Source organism: Eublepharis macularius, chromosome 7 (assembly GCF_028583425.1).
Source record: "Eublepharis macularius isolate TG4126 chromosome 7, MPM_Emac_v1.0, whole genome shotgun sequence".
In the NCBI taxonomy this organism is placed as follows: Eukaryota; Metazoa; Chordata; class Lepidosauria; order Squamata; family Eublepharidae; genus Eublepharis; species Eublepharis macularius.
Genome location: NC_072796.1, coordinates 141,289,196 through 141,313,398, shown reverse-complemented (window position 1 = coordinate 141,313,398; position 24,203 = coordinate 141,289,196). Strand labels below are relative to the sequence as shown.

General features: G+C 48.3%; 1 protein-coding gene across 1 annotated transcript in view; it reads right to left on the bottom strand.

The window, feature by feature from the left end:
- NAPRT (nicotinate phosphoribosyltransferase) overlaps positions 1 to 20,815 on the bottom strand; it is a 36,480-nt gene extending 15,665 nt beyond the window's left edge. The window contains exons 1-5 of the mRNA XM_054984960.1: positions 20,570 to 20,815; positions 9,188 to 9,315; positions 7,709 to 7,791; positions 6,300 to 6,430; positions 2,639 to 2,754 (exon numbers count right to left, since the gene is read on the bottom strand). Of these exons, the coding sequence (XP_054840935.1) occupies positions 2,639 to 2,754; positions 6,300 to 6,430; positions 7,709 to 7,791; positions 9,188 to 9,315; positions 20,570 to 20,789 (678 nt within the window). The 5' untranslated portion in view covers positions 20,790 to 20,815. The remainder of the gene's footprint in view (positions 1 to 2,638; positions 2,755 to 6,299; positions 6,431 to 7,708; positions 7,792 to 9,187; positions 9,316 to 20,569) is intronic.
- Positions 20,816 to 24,203: the final 3,388 nt, after the last annotated feature.

Below are 24,203 nucleotides of genomic sequence, written 5' to 3'. Positions count from 1 at the left end.
TTCCTCGGCTGCCTCCGCCACCGTCTCGGAACCTTCGACGGAATTCTGAACAAAATTATCTCCAGATTGGTTGTTGGGGGTTTTCCGGGCTGTATTGCCGTGGTCTTGGCATTGTAGTTCCTGACGTTTCGCCAGCAGCTGTGGCTGGCATCTTCAGAGGTGTAGCACCAAAAGACAGAGATCTCTCAGTCAAGAGATCTCTCAGACAATATATCTCCAGATTCTTCCTGCCAGGCCACTTAGCACTTACCAGCTGTATCCTTTTCTTGACAACTATATCCTTGTCTCATTCGTCCATGCCCTAAACACCTAGACTGAGTTACTGTGCCACAACTTACGTGTGACTGCCTAGAAGCACCAGTCCAAAATGTAGTGGCCAGAATAGGGATATGTGGTAGGGGCTCCTATAGAATTTGGTCCTCTCCAAATTAGTTTGCGGGCATAATTCAAGGTACAGCTTTTGACCTTTTCAAGTCCGCATGTGGTCTGTGCCTTTCATATTGGAAAGAATGTCCCCCTCCCATATATTTCACCTCCGTAAGATCTGCAAGGACAACTCATTTGCAAACACCTTGACCACGGCAGGTGAGACAGGTGGTGACCTTCCAAGGGACGGTGCCCCATTTGTGGGGCTCAGTTTCTGCCCAAGACAGCTCTCTTCTCTAGTGGCTTTTCATAGCAGGCAGAGAAGACTGCAGGTCAGCCAGGTGATCCGCTGTTTACCTTGGGAGGATGCCCGGTTTTAATCTTGCCTTTACGTTGTCATTTTAAAACACTCCATGTTTTTACGAGAGGCATAGCTAGTTTTGAATGCGATAGTAAAATTCCATTGTAAACTGCTCGGAAAGCTTTGATATTGAGCAACATGAAATGAAATACCACCCTGCCCATTTAAAAAAATATTGCGGAAAGATGGGTGGATATCTGAGTCGGCCATGTGACGAAGCAACTAGGCTTGCCAGTTCCAAGTTGGGAAATTCCTGGAGATTTTGGAGATGGACTCTGGAGAGGGTGGGGTTTGGGAGGGGAGGGGCTTCAGCAGAGTATAATACCATAGAGTCTGACCTCCAAAGCAGCTGTTTTCCAAAAGAGTCCTACCATTTCAAACTGGTTATTGAGAATTTGGGACTAGTTTATTTTGGCTAAGCTTACTGACTATATTAAACAATCTGAAACGCCTGACTACAGATCGAAATTTATTGAACTTTGGTACCCAATCCTAGAATTTTTAACTAAAGATGAATGTACAAAACAGCCCGTTAGACCTAAAGACTATTTTCATGTACTGCTCACCATCTAGAATAAAGCAACAAACTCAGCTACTTATTGTTATAACGGCATGACTGACGTTGATGTATAAAAAGGTACGAACGAATGTTGGAAACCAAGTTTCACTGTTGATATTTTGTTTGTTACTGTTATATTGGAAAAACTAAATATATATATATATATATAAATATATATATATATTTAAAAGTAGCTGTTTTCTCCAGGGGAACTGATTTCTATAGTCTGGAGATCAGTTTTCATTCCAGGAGATCTCCAGCCACCACCTGGAGGCTGGCAACCTTACTCAAGCCCCACTCTCAGAAGGCTGCAAGGTGGCATCAAAATGGCCTCCATGGTCTGGGGAAATATAGTCCATGCACATTGCACACCCCACTCCCACCGTGGTCATGCACTTTAAGTGTGAAAGGGGGAAGGAGAATGGCAGGTAACGGGCGCACGTGGGTCGCCCGAAGGAAGGGCTAGGATCCCACAAACTGAACTACCACCGAAGGGGCGCCTGAGGCCTACAACTTTGGAGAAGCCTGATCTAGTTATCAGTAAGCTTACAGATCAGACTTTTTGTTTCAAAAGGGAAGCAAGGGGGAACAATGGCTGGGAGATCAAAAGGAGACAACCAAAAGGAGCCTGGTGGAACCTGAAAGACTAACATTTTTTATTCCAACACACATTTTGCAGATCTGAGCCATTTGCTGACATGCACGAGGTGGGTGCTTGGCTGAATCCAGCTCATGTGTCCCAGGAAGTGGCTCTAGTCCACAAATGCTGGAATGAAAATACGTTTCTCTTCAAGGTAGCGTAACACTCCTCTGTTTTGTTATTGCAATAATTTTTATTTATTTACCTCATCGACAGCCCACTTTTCTCCGCAACGGGGACTCAAAAGTGGGCTTACAACATTCTCCGCCCCCACTCAATTTTATCCGTACAACAGTCCTGTGAGGTAGGTTGAGTGTGTGTGACTGGCCCGAGGTCACCCAGCAAGTTTGCATGGCAGAGTGGGATAACACAGCTACCCCTTCTCCAAGCAGAGCTAGATACTTTCACTGTCCAAAGTCCCGGAAACAGATCTGGAAAACCCAGAAGGGGAAAATAAGGCCAGGCTGAAATACTCCTTCGACCCACCCCCGGTTATTCCCATATACAGACAGGGGCATCTTTGCTCTCACTTGCTATTCTGGACACCAAAATGCCCTCATCTCTCGCCTTTAGGGTCCAGCAAATGTCTGCACTGCCCTCCTCTCCCACAGGGGAGTCAGACCACACCAAAAAATTAACCAAAACACCCCTTCTGGCAGGAGAAGGGCACCAACTAGCATCTCCCTGCAACCCGTCTCCCCCCAATACTAACCCGTGGGTTCACCTCATCCAGCGAGGTGAAGGAAGACACGTAAGAATGGGCGACGGTTCCCCGCACTGGAATCCCATAGAGTTTCCCTGCTAAGACGTTACTGGTGAAGTCGAAACCTGGAACAGAGAGAAGAGGAGCAGAGCAAAGTGAGCGGAAGGCAGATCCAATGCCGCAGCAACAACTAGTAGCGACACAACACATTTTATTTAGTGTGGTAAACAAAGAAGTATCTGGAACTCTGTGCACCGTGCAAGGCATGTGTGCAGAAATCCCTGGCCCAGAGCAACACGCATTGCCCATGGAATCTGTATTGCAGCTCCCTTGTTCTCTTCCTCTCCAAAGCAGGCTGTCCATGCAACAGTCACCTCCAGGCTGGACTACTGTAACTCAGAGCGGAACTACAAGTGACAAAAGGCACAGGTTGGACACTTGTCAGCTTCCCTCAAGTTTTGATGGGAAATGTAGGCAGCTTGGCGGAATGTTGGACAAGTGACAGTTGAAAAGTCCATTGGACAGCAGTCGGAGAGCCAAGCTGCGAGACCAGGACGCCTACATTTCCCATCAAAACTTGAGGGAAGCTGACAAGTGTCCAACCTGTGCCTTTTGTCACTTGTAGTTCCGCTCTCAGTCTACGCAGGGCTTCCCTTGGGTCTGATCCAGAAAGTTCAACAGGTCCAGAACGCTGCTGCTCGTGTCCTGATGGGTGTTCCATACAGGACACACATTACACCAATCCTACAGCAGCTTCACTGGCTCCCCATGGAATTCCGGATCCATTTCAAGGTGTTGGTTTTAAACTTTAAAGCCCTAAACGGATTGGGACCAGCATACCTGAGGGACCGTCTCTCCCCATATGTGCCCCGAAGAGCTTTTCGTTCAGCGGGTAAGAACTTACTGGTGATCCCTAGCCCTAGGGAGACTCGTTTGGCCTCGACCAGGGCCAGGGCCTTTTTGGTCCTGGCCCCAACCTGGTGGAACTCTCCGTCTGAGGACACTCAGGCCCGCCAGGATCCTGTATCCTTTCGGTGGGCCTACAAGACGGAGATGTTCCACCAGGCTTACAGTTAAGGCCAGCGTCAGGACCATCATTGAGCCTCCCACCGGTCTCCAGTATTCAAGTACAGCTCGTGTGTCTGTCTACCTCCTCTTTCAGTCGAAACACACGAGATGAAATACCTAGATTCAACTCGTGTTCTCTTACCTAAAGGTTTGTCGGGAAGTGTAGGCGTCCTTGCAGCTTAAACTTTAGCATTTACAGAGCAGCAGAGAGGGAAGTGCGGGGGTCCTTGCAGCTTAAAGTCTCCCGGTGCAGCCAGGCGTCGCTCTGCAGGGCAAGGCCGGGTGAGGGGAAGGGAAAATGCCTTGATGCACCTTGAGAGTGGGAGGAAAGGCGCCCCACGCCTGCACTTCCCTCCTCGCTGCTCTGTAAATGCTAAACTTTAAGCTGCAAGGACGCCTGCACTGTAAATGCTAAACTTTAAGCTGCAAGGACGCCTACACTTCCCGGCAAACCTTTAGGTAAGAGAACACGAGTTGAATCTAGGTATTTTGTCTCGTGTGTTTTGAGCCTTTGTATGCTGGGGGGCAGCCAACCATATCAGGTTTTTGTATATATATAATTTTAATTGCTGGATTTTATTGTAGAATCTGCTATGTAATCGTATTTTATGACTGTTGTATCCCGTCCTGAGCCCACTTGTGGGGAGGGCGGGTTAAACACCGAATAAGCTAAACTAAAACTAAACTGTCCAAGTGAGTTGCATTGGCGGTACATTCAGGACAGATACAAGCCCATTTCTACACACACTGCATCATCAGCTTGCAGAACTCATCGCCCCAAGATACAGTGAAGGTCACAAAGGTTAGGGAGCCATTTCACACATTCAAAGAAATCAGATGGACCAGTGCCATTCCAGCAAGAGAATAAATTGTGTGTGCTCTTTCAAACCAAAGAACCCTCTCCTTGCACACAGAAAGCTACCACGTCAGGGAGAGGCCAAACCCTCCTCCAGACAAACTGCTTTCCAGAAGCGAGCAGCTTCTATTGCGTGTGTTCGGGGGGTGCCTTTTAATCACAGAGACCTTTTTTGCATAGTCCGTTGTGTCTTGGACAACTTTCAAAGGGGGTTAGACCGCTTCATGGAAGAATGCCCTGCACTTGGACGCCAGCCATGACTTCTAGCAGCAGAATATCTAGGTACAGGGTCAATAAACACCTGACTACCCTACACTAGGATAGTTGGTGTGTGTGTGTGTGTGTGGGGGGTCATTACACAATCTTGGCCTCTTGCCAAGTCTCCCCAGAGGGATCTTTCTGGGCACTCTGGGAGGTGGAGCTCATCCAGAAAAGCAAGCCCCACAATAACTTCTCCTTCCTTGTCTCATCTACCTTTCTTCTTCTGTCTTCTGTCCATGGACTGGGCCACATCTGGATTCCGGCCAGTGGTAAGGTAAAGCAGTGGGAATAAAGTCAGGGAAGAGCAAGAAGCAGGCCGTGCGATGCATGGAGCAACGAAAGGACCTCGATGGTGGAAAAGTGTAAAAATGTGCCTTGATGGTGGAAGGAAGTGTGGAAATGTGGGCGGAAAGGCAAAGAAGCCAAAAGGAGACCCTGAAGAGGTATCAATGGAACCAAAGGAGATATAGTCAAGGGAAGAGCTTTAAAAAATGAGGACTAGAAGCTTGTTTCAAACTTTCATGTACTCTGAACACAAAAATAAAAACATAATTTCCTTTGCCAACTGACACTGAAGTATGCAAACTGTATCCATTATGCAACTCTGCATAACTTGTTTATTCCATATAATTTATTCTCTTATAACAACAACAACAACATGCAATTTATATACTTCCCAGGATAACTTAATGCCCACTCAGAGCAGTTTACAAAGTATGTCATTATTATCCCCACAACAAAACACCCTGTGAGGAGGGTGGGGCTGTGAGAGCTCTAAGGGAGCTGTGACTAGCCCAAGGTCACCCACCTGGCTTCAAGCGGAGGAGTGGGGAATCAAACCCAGCTCTCCAGATTAGAGTCCTGTGCTCCTAACCACACCACCAAACTGGCTCTCACTTGCTGCTAGTCATGAGATGGGGCAAGAATCTGAACCCCCCCAGCCCTCAACCTCTGGAAATCCTGCGCAGCTCCTATCCTGGGTTTAGAGATTTCAGGAGGCACTGCAATGCCCACATACTCTGAAGCTTGGGATTAAAAACCTCTTGCTTTCCTTTAAGAAACTGGATATTGCAGCAAATACCTATTTGCATGAAAAACAACCGTATGTGGATAGGATTGCTGGGTCACAGGGTTTGACCTGATGTTTCAAGGTCCTTCTCAGGGTCTCCAGGCATATGACTGGAGGATGCAAGCCCAGACTCAAGGAAGCAGGCTTTGGACTGCTTGGCTCATGAACTTTCACTCTTCGCTCAGTCTCCATTTCCAACAGGCTCTACCCTGAGCTTCTAGGCATAGCCAGGATCTGCCCCCTCACCCATCAAGTGCCATGAGGCTCCACCCTGACCTGCCAGGCTCCCTATTCTGCCAGGGAAAGTCTCTTGGCACTTGCGCCCCAGTCTTGCGGGAATCTGCCAACCCTACATGGAGAAGGAGAGACAAAGTGGGCGCCATCTAGCAGGCTGCCGAGAGTGCGGCTGACCCTACCGCCCACATAGGAATACTTGGAAGCAGAGAGCCCCCCATCCGGTCCCTGGGCCCGACGCAGCCCCATCTCCATGAGCTTCTTGTCCGGGCCCGCGATGAGCCGGAACCTGGCTGCATTCGTAGCCACGAGGCTGCAAAAGAAAAATGCAGGTTGAATATTAACCACCTTCGTCCTGTCACCTGGCCCATTCCATAGCCACGAGGCTATGGACACGATGGAGGCGGGGCAGGGGGGGGGGAGATGCCTTTTTAAAAATAAACATTTTAGGGCTCCTCAACCCATTTGGGGTGATTTTTCCAGGATAAGCCCTTCCTTATTAGAGGACAACGTTGTTTACCTCAAATGCAATCTCATCTAAAGGCAGCTATGGAGAGACTGTGCATAACCCTAACTGAACTTTCTGCCCAAGGAAAACAGGGACGTGCTAAGCTACAACCCATTTAGTTTAGGGCACAAACCCTGGGCCACAAGAGGGTGTGTGCAGGCCGTAAAGGCATACTCTTGAAAAAGAAGGAAGCCAACACAAAATTAAAACGCTGCATCTTTTTCGGCTCTTAAAAACAATAGGCACCCACTTACGGATATCATGACCTCATCATTTTAATGGTTCCAAATGAACAAGTTTAAATGCCATGTGTTCGAGAAGGCCAAAGGGGGCAAACCAGCCCACACTGTACATGAGAAAGGGAAAGCCCAAACTGACTGTGGGTTTAGAAGACCTTAGCTTGGATCCCACAGGAAATGGAATCCCTAATGGAAAGGGAGCCATTTTTGAAGAGTCCCCTCTAATTCATCCTTCCTGCTGTTCTGGGGGAGGGGGGAGGGAGGGTCACCTGTCCCGCAGGGGAAGCATTTTGGGCATCATTTTGCATTGCAGCTGCAGGTGAGAAAGTTCCATTCCACTGCGACAAACACTTTCCATCAATAGAGATACCCTGTGGGATCCCAGCTCATTTCCCTAAACTTCAAATAAAGCTAATGTTCGGATGGCCCCTTTACTCACACACACACACAGAAAATATATCTTGCCTTAACTTCACTCAGATTGCATACTTCCATCAATGCATAACATTCACAGTCCAACCTTCCTTTCCTCAAAGGACTCTTGAAAGTATCACGTTTTTGCTTAGTTTTGAAAAATGTCACATTTTATTGTTTAGGACAGGAATTTGCTTCCAGCATGCAGGATGCAACACAGGACAAGCTCATGCAGAGAGAGAGAGAGAGAGAACATTATGCACATGCAATAGTTTCTATTCGTGCTGCGCTACCATGCACGATAGTGAGAAATGCATAAAAATTCGGTAAATTGCAGATCAGCCACTGGGGGAAGCAGCAAGCGGAATTCCGCAGCAGACAGACAAGCCCTGCTTCACACACAGCTCTTGAGACCCGGGGTACTTCTTACCTGGCATAGTTTACCAAACACAGCAGGGTGGTCTCTAGAAGCTGCACCACTAGTAAAGGGCCCTTGACTTGGAATATCGGCACCTGCCAGGAGACGGGAACAAGATCACATCAGTGGAAAAGAGCAAGAGTCCAGTAGCACCTATAAGACTACCAAATTAGTGGTAGATCCAGAGGAGTTAGCCATATTAGACTGCAGTAGCCAAATAGAAAAGAGTCCAGTAGAGCCTTTAAGGCTAACCAACTTTACTGTAGCATAAGCTTTCGAGAACCACAGTTCTCTTCGTCAGATGCATCTGATGAAGAGAACTGTGGTTCTCGAAAGCTTGTGCTACAGTAAAGTTGGTTAGTCTTAAAGGTGTTACTGGACTCTTTTCAAAATTCATGGTAGGGTATGAGCTTTCGTGAGCTGTGGCTCACAAAAGCCCATACCCTACCACGAATTTTGTTAGTCTTATAATTTTTGTTAGCCTACCCCTAATTTTGTTAAGCTCATACCTTCCCACTAATTTTGTTAGTGAGCTGTGGCTCACAAAAGCTCATACCCTACCACAAATTTTGTTCGCCTTATAGGTGCTGCTGGACTCCTGCTCTTTTCCACTGCTACAGACAGACTAACACGGCTGCCCAATTTGATCTAAGATCACATCACACAGCCAAACTCCTCGCTAAAGGATCCAAGTAGGGTTTTCCCCCCACACTTAGCCTCCTGCCTCAGTCTCTCCGAGGCCGTGCCTTTAACCAGAACATTCCTGAAAGAGGAGTTCAGAAGCACTGCCAGATGATAAAATAGGGAGGGGCCGTAGCTCAGCGCCAGAGCATCTGCTTTGCATGCTACAGAAGGTCCTAGGTTCAATCCCCAGCATCCCCAGCTGAAGGGACCAGGCAGCAGGTGACGTGAAAGCCCTCCAGCTGACACCTTTGAGAGCCACTGACAGTCTGAGTAGATAAGACTGGCCTTGACGGACCGAGATTTTGATTCAGGATAAGGCAGCTTTGTGTGCATGTTTCAGAAAAACAGCCCCGTAAAGCTTTTGAATGTAAATTTTGATGCAAGAGAAAGCTCTTGAGCATTATTTTTTTCCACTAAGTTGGAGAAATTATCTACGGCGTCATGTGCTTTGGGTATAACTGCCCAGCCCGGTTGCATTCCTTTCCCTCCCTCTCTCATCAAACCAACACAGCACAGCTAGAAGGACCAGTTCTCCAGCCAAGCAAAAGAAGGGCCAAATGAGACACGGCAGGGATCCAATTCGGATTGGGACCGTGGCACAGCAGGAAGGAGAAGGTTACACCCCTCTTCCTTGCACCGTTTTCCCCAACCCCAAACAACCCAGAAGGTCTTATTTGCCTCGCTGCGGTTGGGGCTGCAGGTCCAGCTTGGTTTGGATACGGCCAGTGGCGCTGCAGGATCAAGCAAGGGATTAGCAACCCTTGGAACTGGCCCTGGTAACTCCAAAGGTCTCCTCATTTTACCCACCCTGGAGAAGACCACCGAGCCCTCCGGTGCTGACGAGACCGACACTTCAGATGCATCCACGGTGCGCAGATAATCAAAGAACGCTTTCTCCGTGGTAATGGGGAGGACCGACTCCAGATACTCAATATCTGAAAGGAAGAATTCAAAACCACAAGACTGAGAGGAGAGGGAAGCAGAAAAGGTTTTTTAAAAGTTAAGCCTGAAAAATCTTTGCTAAAAAACTAGATTTTAAACCTGGAGCTGCAAAACTCTTAAAGGAAGGGGAAATTGTGCATTTGCTGCATTTTTAAAGAAATCCAGACCCTCATAGCTGTATTAGTGAGATCTAACACAGAATGAAAAGAGAGTGTGCCTCTTTTTACTAAACAGTAAAGAGCCCGGTAGCACCTTTAAGACTCACCAACTTTATTGTAGCATCTTTCGAGAACCACAGCTCTCCTCGTCAGATGCATAAGCTTTGTCAGATGCATTGTCAGCTTTCGAGAACCACAGCTCTCTTCGTCAGATGCTTCTGATGATGCATCTGACGAAGAGCTGTGGTTCTCGAAAGCTGACGATGCATCTGACGAAGAGAGCTGTGGTTCTCAAAAGCTTATGCTACAATAAAGTTGGTTAGTCTTAAAGGTGCTACTGGACTCTTAACTATTTTACAACTACAGACTAACACGGCTAACTCCTCTGCCTCTTTTTACTGCTGCTTCCATGGCCCTGAGTGCAGTTCTGGTGACCCAAAGAGTCACAGCAGAAGACTGGTTAGAGAACTGGACAAGAGCTGGCTTCAAATCCATACTCAGCACTCATTCATTCATTCATTCATTCATTCATTCAATTTGCATTTCAATCCATGGGACTCAAGCTCACTAACCTTGGACCAGCTGCACTCTCTTAGCCTAACCACCTCCCAGGATCACTGTGAAAATAAAACAGAGGAAGGGAACCTTGATCTCCTGGGAGGAAGGATGGAATTAAAAATGATGATAGAAAATTCAGGAGGGCAGCCATGTTGGCCTGCGGTAAAGGAGCAAGAGTCGAGTCCAGTGGCACCTTAAAGACCAACAGAGTTTCCAGGGTGTAAGCTTTTGAGAGTCAAAGCTCTCTTGGTTACACAGAAAATTAAGATAAAGAAACAGTTGGCCTTGTTGGGTAGAAGGAACAGAGCCCTGCATGCAGCCATTTTTGGCACGGGAAGCACTTACCTGAGGGCATAGAATCACAGGGTTGGAAAGGACCACGAGGGTCATCTAGTCCAACCCCCTGCACAATGCAGGAAATTCACAGCTACCTCCCCCCCCCCACACACACACAGTGACCCCTGCTCCATGCGCAGAACATGGCAAAACACCATCAGGGTCCCTAGCCAAACTGGCCTGGGGAAAATTGCTTTCTGACCCCAAAGTGGCAATCAGCCTTACCCTGGGCATGTAAGAAGGGGCCATGAGACCTAAGCCCTGATGTGACCCTTCCTGCCCTCCCCCTCATGATCTGCCCAGGTTCACAGAAACAGCGTTGCTGTCAGATGGCCATCTAGCTTCTGCTTCAAAACCTCCAAAGAAGGAGAGCCCACCACCTCCCGAGGAGGCCTGTTCCACTGAGGGACCGCTCTGACTGTCAAGAAGATCCACTGTGTATCTCTGCCCAGTGCCCCCCAAAGACTGCTCCTCCTCTGAAGCTATAAAGCAGAAGGAAAATCTGAGCCAAACATGCCCCTACCTCAGTTTTCCTGGTCTTTGCTTTGGAGAGTCACAGCCGAGAGTTTGTAGGGATCTCAGAGACCATCTAGTCCAGCCCCCTGGCTCAACACGGTTACTCTAAAGCTGGAGCGTTTCTGACAAACGGCTGCCCAATCCTTGGTTTGAAGACCTCCGACACCCTCACCTAACCCCACGCAATTTGCTCAATTGTCAAAGCCACCCTTATATTCCAGAGGTTTCTGCTAATCTTCAGATGGCATCTCCCCTCCTGGGATTTAAGCCCATGAGATCTCGTCTTGCCCACTGGAGTAGGAGAGAACACATCTTGGCTCCCTTCCCTGTAGCAGCCCTTCAGCTACTTATAGGAAACAATAACACTCAATGTGCAAAATATCTCTTATATTAATAAATATTTGATTTACAAAGTGCACGTGCCTCTTACTTCTTCAAACATTGTTACAATTTCATTCGTGCCCGCAATTCCTAAACATACAATAATCCAAAAACAGCGCAGATTTCGTGCCACCTTCTTCAGGAGCATGTCACACTCCCCCTCCGATGAACACCACCACTTCATCTCTCTCCCGTCCTGGACAATGGCTGGACCTGCGCTCTGTGTTCGTAGCTGGCCCCAGATCGAGAGTGGCGGTCCCTCGTTCCCCTTTACTTTGAGAATGGTATGACCTACCTGGAAGAACCTGGGATTGAAATAGCATTATGAGAAGAATGAACAAACCTACTATAAAAGCATTTGAAGGATTAAAGCCGGACTGAGTTTTTACCTACTCTCAAATCTATTTGCACACTGCGCTGTTTTTGGATTATTGTATGTTTAGGAATTGCGGGCACGAATGAAATTGTAACAATGTTTGAAGAAGTAAGAGGCACGTGCACTTTGTAAATCAAATATTTATTAATATAAGAGATATTTTGCACATTGAGTTTTATTGTTTCCTGCAGGGAATTTTCCGTTCTTTTCCCCAATCGGTATTTTGGCAGGAACTGCCATTTCTTGCTTTTGCCTTCAGCTACTTACGGCAGGCCACCATGTCCCCACTTGGCTTTCTCTTCTCCAGGCTAAACACACCCACTCCCTTCAGCTTTCCTTGGACGGCTTGTTTCCCACCCCGCTGCCTTCTTCTAAGCCCTCTCCCATCTGCCTGGTGGTGGTGAGTGCCCTCAAGTCATAGCTGACTTATGACACGCTCTGGTGGGGTTTTCGTGGCAAGAGACTAAGAGAGGTGGCTTGCCGTTGCCTGCCTCTGCAACCCTGGTCTTCATTGGAGGTCTCCCATCCAATTACTAACCAAGGCCAACCCTGCTTAGCTTCTGAGATCTGACAAGATCAGGCTCACCCGGGCTATCCAATCTGTCTCGTCTCTTAAAAAGTGGCACCCAGAACTGAACACAGGACTTCAACTGAGAACCGTTATTCCACACGCCTTGCCTCCTGCTCTTCGGTCAACGCAGCCTGAAGGCACACTGTCCTTCTTTGCAACTGCATCACACCGCCGGCTCATATCCAGCTTACGAATCCACTTCCTCTCCGCTCGGCTCTCCCTGTTGCGAAGCAAAAGGGCTGGCAGCTCTTTAAGAGTCGTCCCGCGTGTAGCACCGAGCCTGAGCAGACGCAACTTTAGCACCCGGTTGCTTTCGGCCTGGGCCGGAAGCACGTTGCTGTCCATATTCCAAGCTTGCACAACAAGGGCCCACATTGAGACGTTCTCAGCTGAACGCCTTTCTTCAGGAAGCTCGGCAGCTCTCATGAATCTCTAAACAGCTTTTTAAAAACATTTTAAAACGAGATGGCTCTCAGCAGTGAAGTTTTAAAAGCCAGGGGGAAAGATATGTACTGCGCTGCACTCTTCAGACCTGGATTTTTTTTATTAACAAACCGCAATAATTACAAGGCCAGGATTAGCATGTTCCAATAAAACACAATAAAACATACTCAGAGTGGTGGGGAAAAAATTTCCAAGACAATTGCAACAGATTCCTGTATTGGTTCCAGATGAGAATAAATGGTTTTTAACCAGCCCAAACCTAAATAGATCTCATGCATCCCCCCAAAGCCACTTTTAAGATTTCTGGTTTTGTTGGAAGGCCCAGCAATTTCCTTGATCCCGCCGTCCCAAAAGTTACATATGAAATCAGTAAAGAATAGTCTGGATGGATCAGAACAAAGGTCCATCTAGTTCAGAACGCTGTTTCTAACAGTGGCCCATTGGCAGCCCACAAGAAAGACACAACTGCTACTGGGCCCACCCACTGCATGTTCTCCAGCAACTGGTATTCAAAGATATGCTACCTTTATACATGGAGGTTCCATTTAGCCATCATGGCTAATAGCTACTCCTTGGTAAAGAGCTACCTAAGCTTCCGCTGAAGGGTTTTTGAGGCACCCCAGAAGCAAATTTAACAATAACAACATTTGATTTATATACCGCCCTTCAGGACAACTTAACGCCTACTCAGAGCGGTTTACAAAGTGTGTTATTGTTATCCCCACAACAATCACCCTGTGAGGTGGGTGGGCCTGAGAGAGCTCATAAAGAGCTGTGACTGACCCAAGGTCACCCAGCTGGCTTCAAGTGGAGGAGTAGGGAATCAAACCCAGCTCTCCAGATTAGAGTCCTGCCACTCTTAACCACTACGCCAAACTGGCTCTCTCTTAGAATACCCAGAAGTCCATTACATTCCATAAGTTCCTTTTTCAGTTCAACAGCTTCTGTCCAAAACTGGATGAATATTAGAACAAAACTACCTCTAATGACATCAAATGTCACTCAACTTTCGAGGTGTCAAATGCCTTCTGTAATATACTCCCCCCCCCCGCCCTCTTTTATATTTGAGGCTATGAAGTACGACTTGCTTCCCTTCCTCTACCAACCACGTCCCTCTTTGTCTTTTAAAAGCCTACCTTGCACACAGCATCTCAGGAAAGCTCCCAGAGGCACCTTTCTTATTGTTACAATTATTTATTTATTTATATTCCGCCTTTCTCACTGAGACTCAAGACGGATTACATAGCGTGAGATTAGTACCATCAGTGGCAAGGACAAGGGCAGGCATTTCCATACAGTTTCAAGAACATTTCTATAAACAATGTCATGGGGTAAAAGAATATAAGTTTACAAAGATATAGTATTAGCAAGGATCCAGTATGGGGTTGAGGAATTGCTGAAACAGAACATAATCAATTCTAGGACTTACACTGAACAACATAAAGCACAGGTAGGATACAGGAGTACATATTTAAAGCAATAGATAATATGTAAGGCAACATAATAGTGAAGTCTATAGTTTTTAACTCATTAGAGAAGCATCTGGGATCCCTTTCCTACAATACCACCGTCTTAGATGAGAAAAAAGGCCTTTTTGAAGAATTCAGTTTTGCATTGTTTGTGGAAAGCCAGGAGGGTGGGGGCTCTCCTGATCTCCTCAGGCAGGCCGTTCCACAGGGTAGGGGCCACCACAAAGAAAGCCCGTGTACAGGCTGCTGTTGATTTCACCCGTGTGCAGCCTGGCACCTGCAAGAGACCCTGTTCAGATGAGCAAAGCTGCCATGGAGGGACATGGGGAGAAAGGCGGTCCCGTAGGTATGCTGGACCAAGGCCGTGAAGGACCTTGTATGTAATAACCATTACCTTGAACTGAGCACGGTAACTGATAGGTAGCCAATTGGTCTATGTAACTTACAGCGCAATCCTCCGAAGAGTTACTCCAGTCTACGCCCATTCATTTCAATGGGCTTAGACTGGAATAACTCTTCTGAGGATTGCACTGTTATTGCCTAAAAGACCTAATTTGCAAATACTTGTAAAATATTGATTTCTTTAAATGCTTTTAGCTCACTTTGGGAGCTGTTTGCAAGTATTGCCGGTATCAATCTGCAAAAATCTCTGGCTAAGGAGGTAAAGAAGAGCAAGGTAAAGGGGAGTCCAGTTTGCCTTTCCTCTCTACACACCCAGTCGTGGCTGTGGAGGGAGCTCAAGTGGGGAAACCGCAGAGAAAGTCCCCAAGAGCATCTCACGGATGGACCGCATCAGTGGCTGCTCTGCTGAAGCCAGGAAAGACTTGGCACGAGTAGAGGGGCAGGCGTGGCAGACACCCACCCTCCACAGGCGCCTGAGAGCTCACGTGAACTGGCTCATCACCTTTCCCTGTGAAGCACCAACAGGAACTTGCAATCGTTCACTGTGAGAGCTCTGGATTGCAAGGGGGGAGCTGGTTCTTTCTCCTTTTTCTCCCCTAAGTCTGTCAGAGATGTGAAAACATGCAACCCCACCCACCCCCCAGACGTGCCTTCTCTAATTGTGCTGCAGAGCTTTCTTTGCAAAATGGCACAGAGCTCTCCTTTGGCAACCAACTCCAGCAGGAACATGATGCAACCAGCAAAAGGCTCCGCCAAACCACCAGATACCTGGAAAGAAGCCGTTGATGCTTCAAGGATGCGGTGAAGAAAGCCGGCTGCTGAAAGCCAGCCCAGCTGAGCAGAAGCAAACAAATAGTAGGCCAACCTCTCACCTCTTATAGCCAAGGGCTTGCACCTGAGTGTCAGAGTCTATTGCCAACAGTTCTGAGCCAACCCTCTGCACATGGGCCCAGAGCTCCAGGGTGTGTTAAGGGAGGTGAAGGCTCACGTCATCAGTCCAAGGTTTTCCTGCATACTTCAGGGGCTCTCCCAGCATTCAGAGACCCACACCTATTTATGTCCTTTAGTAAAGAGTCCAGTAGCACCTTTAAGACTAACCTTATTGTAGCATAAGCTTTCGAGAACCACAGAGACGAAGAGAGCTGTGGTTCTTGAAAGCTTATGCTATAATAAAGTTGGTTAGTCTTAAAGGTGCTACTGGACTCTTTAATATTTTGCAACTAACACGGCTACCACCAAAAGACAGTTGGTGCTACACCTCTGAAGATGCCAGCCACAGCTGCTGGCGAAACATCAGGAACTACAATGCCAAGACCACGGCTATACAGCCCGGAAAATCCACAACAACCATCGTTCATGCAAAGTTTAGAAGTTCACTTAGAATACAAATGTACTGCTTTCTGCAATGTGTTTTAATCTCTATCACTGCAACAAAAAAATCTCCATATCTATCAGATGGGGCGGGGGGGGGGGGTCCTTTGGCCACTGAACACGAGATGCTGCCTTTCACCATTGGACAATCCAGCCTAGTATGGTGGCAGCTCCCCCCAGTCACAGAGAACTTTCCCTCTTCTGTGTGGTCCTTTGAACTGGCAATGCCAGAGACAGGTGCCTGCCTGTAAAGCATGGGACGCAATCCCGTTTAGGGCAGCTTTGGACTCTGAGAGCAACTCACGAAGCACTGGCAGATCTGAAAGGCAGAACCAGTTTCTGGATTGCACTGCAGTCTAGCAGCACCCAAAACCAGACTCGGAGGTAGAGTTGTGCAGCTGGAGGGGTGAAACGATAGACAGAAGGTAACTCAAGACTCAATGAACGAAGGTTTACGGACCAATCTAGAACACATCAAAAGAAGCAGATCCCGTACAGCTGTCTAGAGCACCAAGGACAAACGGAGCACCCCAGCCAGTGTCCCCAAACGCACTTCAGTTCTTATAATAAACCTTATAATAAGCAGACAGTATCTTTTCCTCTTTTCTTGGTACTCTCCCCCGTCCCCACATTAAACACAAGTTTTTTTTACAACGTCTCTCCCGCAGTTTATGGAAACGTACAGAAAGCCTCCGACCAGCCCAGCAGTCAAGAGTTCAGCTGCACAATCCAGCATCAGAATGGACAGTTGCCAAGGTGAAACCACTGGAAAATAGCTGCCTAGGACAGAGCAGTGCCTGTCTGGAGAAAGAACTGCTCCTCAACAGCCCCAAACCATAGGAGACATTCCAGCCTGCATAAGCTTCCATCCTCCTCCACGCCCGTGCAATCTGCTGTTCAGAAAATGTCAACATTACTCGAAAACAGCAAGAGAAAGTAAACCGTTTCGAGATAAGAAACAGGATAATCTCTGAAAGCAAAAAGCCGCTAATGCTAGACTTGTTCTCTGGCAGCTTCTACAACGTTGGATTCTTTTACTTTTGGAGTGAAACTGCAGATTTACCGGGTAGTAACAATGCTTAGGGAATTACCATGGCTACTTCCACAGAGAAAAAATTCTGTTTAGTTCTCACTGCTGCTGCAGCGACTGAGAATCCACACAGCAGTTTCCTTCACATTGTCCTTGTCTCACCCCCAGACCCTACAGCCGTCATTTCCTCCCCGAATGCTAGAGACTTTTAAAAGAATATAGTAATAACAACATTCGATTTATATACCGCCCTTCAGGACAACTTAATGCCCACTCAGAGCGGCTCACAAAGTATATTATTATTATCCCCTCAACAAAATACCCTGCGAGGTGGGTGGGGCTGAGAGAGCTCTGAGGGAGCTGCGACTGCCCCAAGGTCACCCAGCTGGCTTCAAGTGGAGGAGTGGGGAATCGAACCTGGCTCTCCAGATTAGAATCCCATGCTCTTAACCACTACACCAAACTGGCTCATACACATGATCATATTAGAATAATCTATTGCATTTGTGTGCTAGGACCCACTTTCCATTTTAAAGAAAAGCCTCTAAGCCTTTTATTTGCAAAGTTATAAGGGGAAAGGTGTAGCTCTGAAGCACAGTCAAACTGTAATATCTTGAGTTGTGGTGATCTGCTATCACCAGCAGGCAAACTCATTACATGGTTCTCTCTTTTCTTGGTTTAGTTCATCTGACTTTTTACAGAGAATGAAGTTTATTTGCACACCTTTTAAAATAACCACGATAAGTTGACTTTGTGTGTGTGTATGTGTGTGATGACCTTCAGTAAACAAGCAAAACTGCAGACATTTCATCTTGCAAAAGACGATGCCCTCGCCACTACGTCCCCTAAATTCTGCAGGGATGTGTAGTCTTTCAAGTGACACAGGGTTCTTGTACATAATAAACCAATAGCTGAATTTTGGGGGAAATGGAAGGATTTCTTTGACTATTTAGGCAGAAATTAACATTAATTAAGGTAACAGTATAAAGAAAAGATAAAACAGAGCGAAATGACTAATCAAAAAGTTGATATTATAGTTCATATAAGTAATCAAGGAGCAGGAAAGAGAGCCATTATACAATTACGTTTAGTTATGTCAGATTTTGATTGTACTTTTCTATTAGTTCAATGTAATTTTAAATGCAGCGCTCGCATAAGTCTCAAACTAATTCCAAATGTATTGTTTATGTAAGTTTATATAAGTCTCAATTCAGTTCCAAATGTAGTGTTTGTATAATCTTTTTCGGCACTTTCTATTTTTATATCTTCTCTTTTTAAATAAAAATTTCTATAAAATAAAAAAAGTGACACAGGGTTCTATAATTAGAACAGAAACAAGAACCAACGTATATAGAGATGTATATGAAGAATAGAATCGAATGTGCCTTGTTCTCCAGACTGTCTAGCACCTTTTTACCTCTTCTGTCCTCCCAAAAATTCAGCCTGGCATATGCTGTGCCCTCCTCCTCTATGTTATTTCTCAAGAACCTTGTGTGGTAGGTTAGGCTGAGACAGTCACTGGCCTAAGGCCACCTAGAGACTTTAATACCAGGTTTGGGGGGTAGGGGGAGGGAATGTAATCTGGGGCTCCCAGATCAGGAGGCACTCTGACTCTCGAAAGCTCATACCCTGGAAATCTAGTTGGTCTTTAAGGTGCTACTGAACCCTACTGAATCTTGCTCCATTACACCACACCAGCTCTTAATCAAGGAATAGGTTCTCCTTCCCCTAAAGGGAAATGGTCTCCTTTGGCATAGCTCTCCACCAGAGATTCACATATAGATGAAAAATAGTAGAGTCCAGTAGCACCTTTAAGATGAACCAACTTTATTGTAGTATAATCTTTCGAGAACCACAGCTCTCTTCGTCTCTGATGAAAAGAGCTGTGGTTCTCGAAAGATTATGCTACAATAATGTTGGTTAGTCTTAAAGGTGCTACTGGACTCTTTACTATTTTGCAACTAGACTAACACGGCTAACTCATATAGATGAGTCCCTCAAAGCACCCTTTTCCACGCTGGTGATCAGAGAGTTCTGTTAGGGAAATGTTTATAGTTATAAAACTTTAGCTATAAGCCTTTGCTTCTCTGAGTGCTATTCCAGGGCCTGCCTCCTTCCAGAATCGCCCTTTCCCCTACTTTTATTGCTTCTTTGTAGGAACTGCAGCATAGGTAAAAAGATAAGTCAAACAAGAGAGGTGCTGGGAGGTGTATGGCTTTGATGTGCCAGCATTCTCTTATCAAATCACAGATGTGCCCCTCTTAAAAATAACCAGAGGTGTTCGATGGGTGCCAAATTTCACCCCTTCAGGCAGTATATGATCTGCCAACTTTTTAGAAAATTAATGACTTCAGCTTGTTTAATATCCTGCCAACTATCTTGATTTTGCAAACAATTTTCTGACGTTGTTGTTTGTAAGGTAGAAGAATGGCCGATCACTTGGCAAGATACGCACGTTGTCAGATTCGCCTGAAGTGCAGCAGTTTGAGTGTCTCTAATCAATTTACCTTTACTTTTGCCAACCGTTGCTGCCTTGGTCTAATAAAGATCCAGCGTCTTGGGTAAGGGTCTCACAAAACAGGGACACTGGGGCTTCTCCCCTCACAAGTTCACATGCATAGATTTTGCAAGAAAAAGTCTCCAAGCAGGCAAAGCCGTGAAGTCTTTTTCTTAACTCCACCCCTAGGAATAATATATGGAAAGAGCGAAACGGGGGCTCTTATTTTGGAGCAGGTGTGCTCTGCTCTGGTACCCAGTCCCATACATCAAATGGGAACTGGGGGCCTCCGGGAATTTAAGAACCACGCTTAGCTCTCATCCTGCCCCCCCTGCGATGGATGAGGGAGCTAAGGGAAGAAGGGCACTGAGCAGGGGAACCACAGCGTCCGGAAGGGTGCCCTCTTTCATGGCACGGCAATGATTCTGGAGTCTGGTTTGATTCTGTCTCTTGATTGCCTTTACCTTACCCTGCCTCTCCCCCCAAGGGGGGACGGGACCCAAAGCGGCTCACATGGCTCTCCCCTCCACTTCTTCGCTATCCTCCATTGTTCTAAAGAATTCAGACGATTTGAGCATCTGGATTCCTTGCCAAATTCTTGGAGCCTTCCACGGGCCGGGAGGGGTGGCGGGGGGGGGGAAGCAAATCATGAGACGGGGGGAGTGGGTTACATCAGAGCTTAGGCCTCCTGGCCCCTTCTTACATGCCCAGGGTAAGGCCGATCGCCACCTTGGGGTCAGGTAGGAATTTTCTCCCGGCCAGTTTGGCCGGGGATCCTGATGGAGTTCTGGCACCTTCTGGGCATGGAGCAGGGAGCACGGGGGGGGGGTTGGGGGAGGGGAGGTAGTTGTGAATTTCCCGCACTGCGCAGGGGGTTGGACTAGATGACCCCGGAGTTCCCTTCCACCTCTACGAAATCAGCAAGAGTCTTCGGGCAGAGTTCTCAGCCCCCCGAGCGCAGCTCCTGCCCTGGAAATCCGCTTGGCTTCGACGGCGCCGCCGGCCCCGACTCTCTGCGGTCCAACCCGGCCCGCCGCCCGACAGCAGCCGCCTCTTTGCCCGCCCGACCCCCCTGCGAGGACGGCCAGGCCCCCCCCCCCGCCGCCCTTGCCCGGGGCAGGCGCGGCGCCCGACCCACCTGCCTGGGAGAAGCGGAAGGTGCGCAGGAAGGCCAGGCACTCGCTCAGGCCGGCGCCCAGCGCGAAGCCGCCCTGGAAGGGGCAGCGGCGGAAGAAGAGCTCGAACTCGGCCGGCTCGCGGTGCCGCCCGGCGCGCCAGTAGCCGTAGGCCATGGTGAACTGGTACAGGTCGGTCAGCAGCGCCAGCGAGCCGCGCAGCCGCCCCCCCGGCGCGCCCATGCCTGCCTGCCTGGCCGCCTCGGAGCGCCCGGCCGCGCCGCACGTGGGAAGGGGCGGCGGGCGGGCCCCGGCGCCTGCCCGCCCCCTTCCGGCAGGCCGCCCGCAGGGCGCGCCGTCGCCCCCCGCAGCTGGCCCCGCAGCCTTGCAGCCAGGCTCGGCCGCAGGGAAGCCCCGGCAGCTGCCGCCGAGGCTTGCCAACCTCCACGTGCTGGTTGGAGACCCCCCGGAATTGCTGCTCATCTCCAGGCGAGAGATCCGTTTCCCCGGAGAAAATGCTTCTGGGGCATTGTATCCTCCCCAACTCCACCCCCCCAGGCTCCACCCCCCCATCAGCTGGCAACCCTACTGCCACCATACACGCCCAGGGGGGCGGGGCGGGGCGCAGTAGACTGCCTCTGCACATGGAGGCTCATGGAAACAGCAAAGAGGCGGCGTGGCAGGGAGCCACCTTGGCCCCAAAGCAAAAAGTCACCTTATGAAGACTAACCAACGACCCAGGGGCCGCTTTTGTTGATGCACCTCCTTGGTGCTTCTTAAGAACAGCACAGCCTTCAGGCAGAGGGCCTACCACCTTCTCCCTGCACAACTGGCTGGCGCACTGGAGGTAGACGAGTTGTGAAAACAGCCAGGAGCGTTGTGCATCCTGCAAGGCTAGCCTTTTGGATCCAGTATAAGTTTCTGTGGGCTTCAGCTCACTGCCTCTATGGCGTGTCACGCCCTGAGATCTGCTAGTGCGCTCTTCTACAGAAAGCATGAAAAATACATTCTGCATTCATTCTTTTGACAGATTTAACTCTGGCTACCCCTCGGGAGCTAATTATGGTATGTGTCAAGAACACTCAAAATTGCTTTTTAGATTTAAAAAGCCCAGGCCATTTTCTTTCCTGCCCAGACCAAGCAAAGGGGCATTACAAACCCTTAGCAAAATACCTCTCCTCCCTAAAGGATGGGGTAGTGCAGATGGACTGGTCTGGGGGGGGGCTGCAACACACAGGCCAGGCAATGAGACGGCAGAGAAGGGCCGGGGCAGAACAGGCCACACCATTTTGGGGTGTGTGGGTAGGTGCTAGCTTTGAAAGTGTAACTGTATCATTTCTTGGGTCACCGGCGGCCTAACAAAATGTCCTGACTGAGGTCTGGCCACTCTTGCTTTTGGATACCCGTATGTCAACAAAAGGGTGAAGCCTCCAACTTTAGCTGTGGCTTCTTGCCTACGCAGCTGCTGTTCCAGATGCTAACTTAGTACTTTCACTCATCGTTTTCAGGGGTACTAGTTATACACATACACAAGCACAGTTTTCAACTGGGTTAGGCCAGGCACAGTCTCACCTGGGACTCCAATACATAACTACAGCTAGGACAGGTGAAACCACCTGGATTTGAGCAGCAGCTGTGGAAACAGGATATTCACCTAGGGGAGAACCCCCCCCCCAAACACACCTGTTGCATGGGGGGGGGGAACGGTGAGCTGCCCCTTGCCCTGAGCTTCACACTTGAGTGCCTGCTCACCTGTTCCGTTAGGAGGAACAAAACCACGGCATGGTCATTCTTTAATTGCTACTCTCTCAAATGTCAAGGAAAGAAGAAGAAATTTAGCCTCAGATTGGAGTTTACCAACACAGCTGTTGCCTATGGCTGAAGCACTGCGAGGGAAGGCCCGAATTCAGGAAACGAGAAACCAGGCCAATGCGCCTGCTTGCTTGGTCTCTGTCTACCCCAGCTGCCCATTCTATCAAGCGTTCAGCACCACTTGCCGCAGCTCCACCGCAGAAGTCCCTGAAAGCAGTTGTTGCTAGGATGTGCCTGACGCCAATCGTTTCTCTGGTGCCGAAGCATCATTAGCTCTATTCACAGGGGACTGGACACGGCAGTCACAAGGTATTCCTCCTACCCAACCCAGTCACTAACTGCCAGGATGGGAAGTGCGCTGTCCAGAAGCAAAAATGGTGCAGGTCTTCCCTAAGCAAGCCCTTCCTCCTTGCCCGGTGCCCAACTGAAGAGGGTGTCTTGGCTCACTACAGGAAGAGCATCAGGAGTGGGAGAAGCACAGAGATGACACTTCAAATGCTGATATGAGCAGCAGGGACTCAAGTTTTTCTCCCGCTCTTCCTCCAAGAAGCTCCAGGCACAACCAAGAGTGTGCCCGCCCCTCGTTTTATTTTTATAACAAGCTTGGGAGATAATTAAGGCTGAGAGATGAGTGGTTACAGGCCACCCCAACAAGCTCCACAGCTCAGCATATCTTTGGACCCAGGTCCCTCTGGTGTAAAATGCCAGTGTTCCAGCTAATGTATCATAATGGTTGTGCTAAGTTTCAACCGCTTTAACTTCCTCCACTAGGACTGAGATATGCCCTGCTTCTCTGCACCCTCCTCCAACATTTTATGACTCAAGCCACTTAGGGCCATGTGGCTAGCAGCAGCCAGTCTGGATGCTCACATGCAGCTGAAGCCCGAATTTTGCCCGAATTTGGCTTTCCCCAGTAGGCAAAGACTACCATCAATGTACAGTCTAACTTTCCCTTTTAGATTCTCTCCCAAGCAGCATTTTATGCAACTTCAGCTACAGGAGAGAGACTGCAGACTCCCTTTAGGTTTGAGTACTATCCCTCCTTCTGTAAGATGCTCTTCTAACAAATTCTATTTCCAAGAATGTTTCCCTATTTTTTCCCCCCTTCTGCCCAAATGCCAAATTTGTAGTAGTCTTTCAAGCCAGGTGGAATACATCTATACCCCGACAGAGATCCTTTTAGCTGAAGAAGGGGAAAAATGACAATGAATGGATTCATCCCAAAGGATTATTTAGGGCCGCAAGCTTTTGCCTTTTCCTATGGCACGTGACTTCACGTAGAGGACTGAGAGCCAGAGAACACTGGACTTCAATAACTTGGTCGGGGTCTGCCTGTTAGAGTTTGCACTACACCCAGGGCACTCTCAGCTGGGTATTGGCAGCTGCTGTGATGGAGCACAAGGGATGTCGCTTCATGATGTTGAGTCTTCCATGCACAGAAGGGCTGCAGCCTCCATTTGTCCAAGTTACATGTGTGGAGGGGCCAAAGGGCACTACTGTGGGGGTCAAGTTTAGCCAAACTAAACTCAGGTGGCTCAAAAGCAAGCGAGCCGCACCAGGTGATTTGATGGGGTGTCGGTGCTCAGATTAGAATTCCTTCTTAGGGTTAAATACGGGGGTCTAATCCAGGATTATCTACACTACATGCCCCTGCGACATGAACTGGACCTGCACAAACATGCATTGCAAAGTCACACCCCCATGGACCAAAGAGTAGCTTCCCTGGAGGACCGGCAGCCTCACATATGGGCAGAAGCGAAGGAGTTGCAGCCCCTCTGGTCAGGTCCAGCTCCCTTCAACAGAAAAGCAAACGTGGATCAAGGAAAAAAGGCCCTCGCTCAGCCC